The following is a 2,548-nucleotide window of genomic DNA, read 5'->3' as shown; positions in this document are numbered from 1 at the left end:
GGGAAAAATAATACCCTGTATTAAAGAATTGGTTGAAAAAAAGAATTGGTTAAATCTATATAACATAAATGGCTCAAGAGCTATTTGATAAAACACAATAAAGGTCTGATAATTTTCTTCTAGAAGAATATTTAAATATTGGTATAAAAATTTATTAAGTGAAAAAAGTTTAAAGTAGTAAGGACATATTATTTTAAGTACGCTGATTATATACTCACATAATGAAATGACATGGAGAGAAAAAAAGAATTGAATCATATATACTAAAATGATTGCAATGTATTTTCCTAAGTGGTGAGCTGATTTTTGCTTTACTCTTTGTCTAGCTTTCCTGACTGAATGAAAATATATCTGAAAGAGAAAAATATATTCCATTAAAAATAGGTAGTCCTTATGTGCAATATTGTGTACTGATACATTCATTCACTGAGAGAAGAAAACTTAAGCTTGTCATCGGCTTCATGAGTGCCTTCTCCTATGTAATTGTCTTAACTAATGCTGTTCTCTTGGTCAGCATCTTCTCTCATAGGACTTCATGGGTCATAATTTCACATACAGGTATTTTGGTAGTTTGGAAAATTAAACATAGAAAGAAAATACCTTTGGGGCGCCTGGGTGGCTCAGATGGTTAAGCGTCTGCCTTCAGCTCAGGTCATGATCCCAGGGTCCTGGGATCGAGTCCCGCATCGGGCTCCCTGCTCCTTGGGAGCCTGCTTCTCCCTCTGCTTCTCCCTCTCCCTCTCTCTCTCTCCTCCTCTGTCTCTCATGAATAAATAAATAAAATCTTTAAAAAAAAAAAGAAAGAAAATACCTTTTTCTGGTCGGTATCTTATTTCTTATTTTACTTTTAGTTTTTTCTTCTAAGGTTATAAACTTTGTGTCTTTAGAATAAATTTTTTCCTTTTTTTATTTTTTTAATTTTATTTTATTATGTTATGTTAATAACCATGCATTACATCAATAGTTGTTTTTTTTATGTCTGATCTTATTTATTTGTCACTCTTAGAAAATCTCATATTTGACTGGACTCAGAGGTAGAAGCTCTCAGAGGACAGGCTCTGTCTCTTGGCAATCTGTTCCTGGCATTTTTCTTTGGCCTCCTTCATTCTCTTGGCCAAAAGTTTAGCATATTCTGCAGCCTATTCCTCATTTTTCTTAGTGCGCTGCTTCTTCAAAGCAATATGCCGACATTTGTGCTGGAGGACACATGGAGTGACAAGACGCTGAATCTTAGGCGCTTTGGTTCTAGGTTTCTTCCCTTCTTTGTTTAGGGGCTTTCTCACAACATACTGGCGGATATCATCTTCTTTAGAGAGACTGAAATGTTTGCGGGTTCTGCTGGCTCTTTTGGGCCCCAGGAGACGAGGCACAGTAGCATCAGTGAGTCCAGGAATATCCTTCTTTCCCTTTTTTACAATGACCAAGTTGAGAACACTGAGATTGGCATCCACAATGCAACCCCGACCGGATTTGTGCTTTCTCTCTCCAGTCCTCCTTGGTCTATAGCAGGAATGCCCCTTACTCGGCAGCAGGCGGACACGGCCATGGGTCAAGATACCCTGCTTCATGGGGAAGCCTTGTTTTTCATTGCCACCACTGACTCGGACCACATAACCCTTCCATTCTTCACCCAGAGCATCAGCAGCAACCTCTGTGGCTATACACTTCTCATAAAAGGTACAAAGTTTGCATTCATCGTCCACGTCAATGAGTTTCTGGCAGCCAGTAGCTGGGAAAGAGATGTTCAGCTTCATCCTGAAGCAGCCTACTGCCTCCGAGGCTCCACAAAAAAGCCATCATTAGTTTTTGATGTAGTGTTCCATGATTCATTGTTTGTGTATAACACCCAGTGCTCCATTCAGTATGTGCCCTCTTTAATACCAATCACCAGGCTAACCCATCCCCCAACCCACCCAGAACCCTCAGTTTGTTTCTCAGAGTCCATAGTCTCTCATGGTTTGTCTCCCCCTCCGATTTCCCTGCCTTCATTTTTCCCTTCCTATTATCTTCTCTTTTTTTTTAACATATACATTTTCATAGGTATGCTCCAAACCCCAAAGGGCAAACATATGCATGGATATTTAACCTCTAAAACTCAGAGCAAAACCAAAGGCCAAGAAAGACACAATAACAGCCAAATTCTTGGTTCATGCTCTACATTTTTCTTCCTGGCTAAGATATCATAACCTGAATTGGATTTCCTTTAGGCGGGAGTGCCACAGACTTCTCCAAAGGGCCAGAGGCACGCTTCTCCTTGCTGTTTTCATTCAGTCATCCAGATTTTTGAACAGGGTCCTGTGCGATGTATAAGATTAATCTTCCCCTGAAAATAGCATTTCCCTTGCAGTGGTTAATCCGTGAAAGCCTAAAAATTAATGGAAATCTTTTGGCTTCAAGTAACATAAAACAGGGATTTGGGATAGTGTGTTAGTCCCTTGTTTTGCCTTTGATATTTAGATCCCTTTCTGAGCCCACTTCGACATTTGTAGACCTCCAGGTATGAGGGATATATGGCTTTGTTTTGACATCAAAGTTCAGGGGGAACGTG

The 2,548-nt window shown here is 39.7% G+C and overlaps 1 protein-coding gene across 1 annotated transcript; it reads right to left on the bottom strand.

The window, feature by feature from the left end:
• Nucleotides 1–1,139: 1,139 nt before the first annotated feature.
• LOC141373186 (small ribosomal subunit protein eS6-like) lies at nt 1,140–1,763 on the bottom strand. The gene has a single exon (XM_073894885.1). It carries the CDS (start codon nt 1,752–1,754, stop codon nt 1,140–1,142), a length of 615 nt encoding a protein of 204 aa, XP_073750986.1. The 5' UTR covers nt 1,755–1,763.
• Nucleotides 1,764–2,548: the final 785 nt, after the last annotated feature.

This window comes from Callorhinus ursinus, unplaced genomic scaffold (genome assembly GCF_003265705.2).
Source record: "Callorhinus ursinus isolate GAN/ISIS: 27379988/994484 unplaced genomic scaffold, GSC_fseal_2.0 scaffold8, whole genome shotgun sequence".
Taxonomy (NCBI): domain Eukaryota; kingdom Metazoa; phylum Chordata; class Mammalia; order Carnivora; family Otariidae; genus Callorhinus; species Callorhinus ursinus.
Note: the sequence above shows the minus strand (reverse complement) of the source record. Positions and strands in the feature narration are given on the sequence as shown.

What these genes read in the sequence shown, in the direction of transcription:
- LOC141373186 (XM_073894885.1), bottom strand. Translation starts at nt 1,754, where the DNA reads ATGAAGCTGAACATCTCTTTCCCAGCTACTGGCTGCCAGAAACTCATT.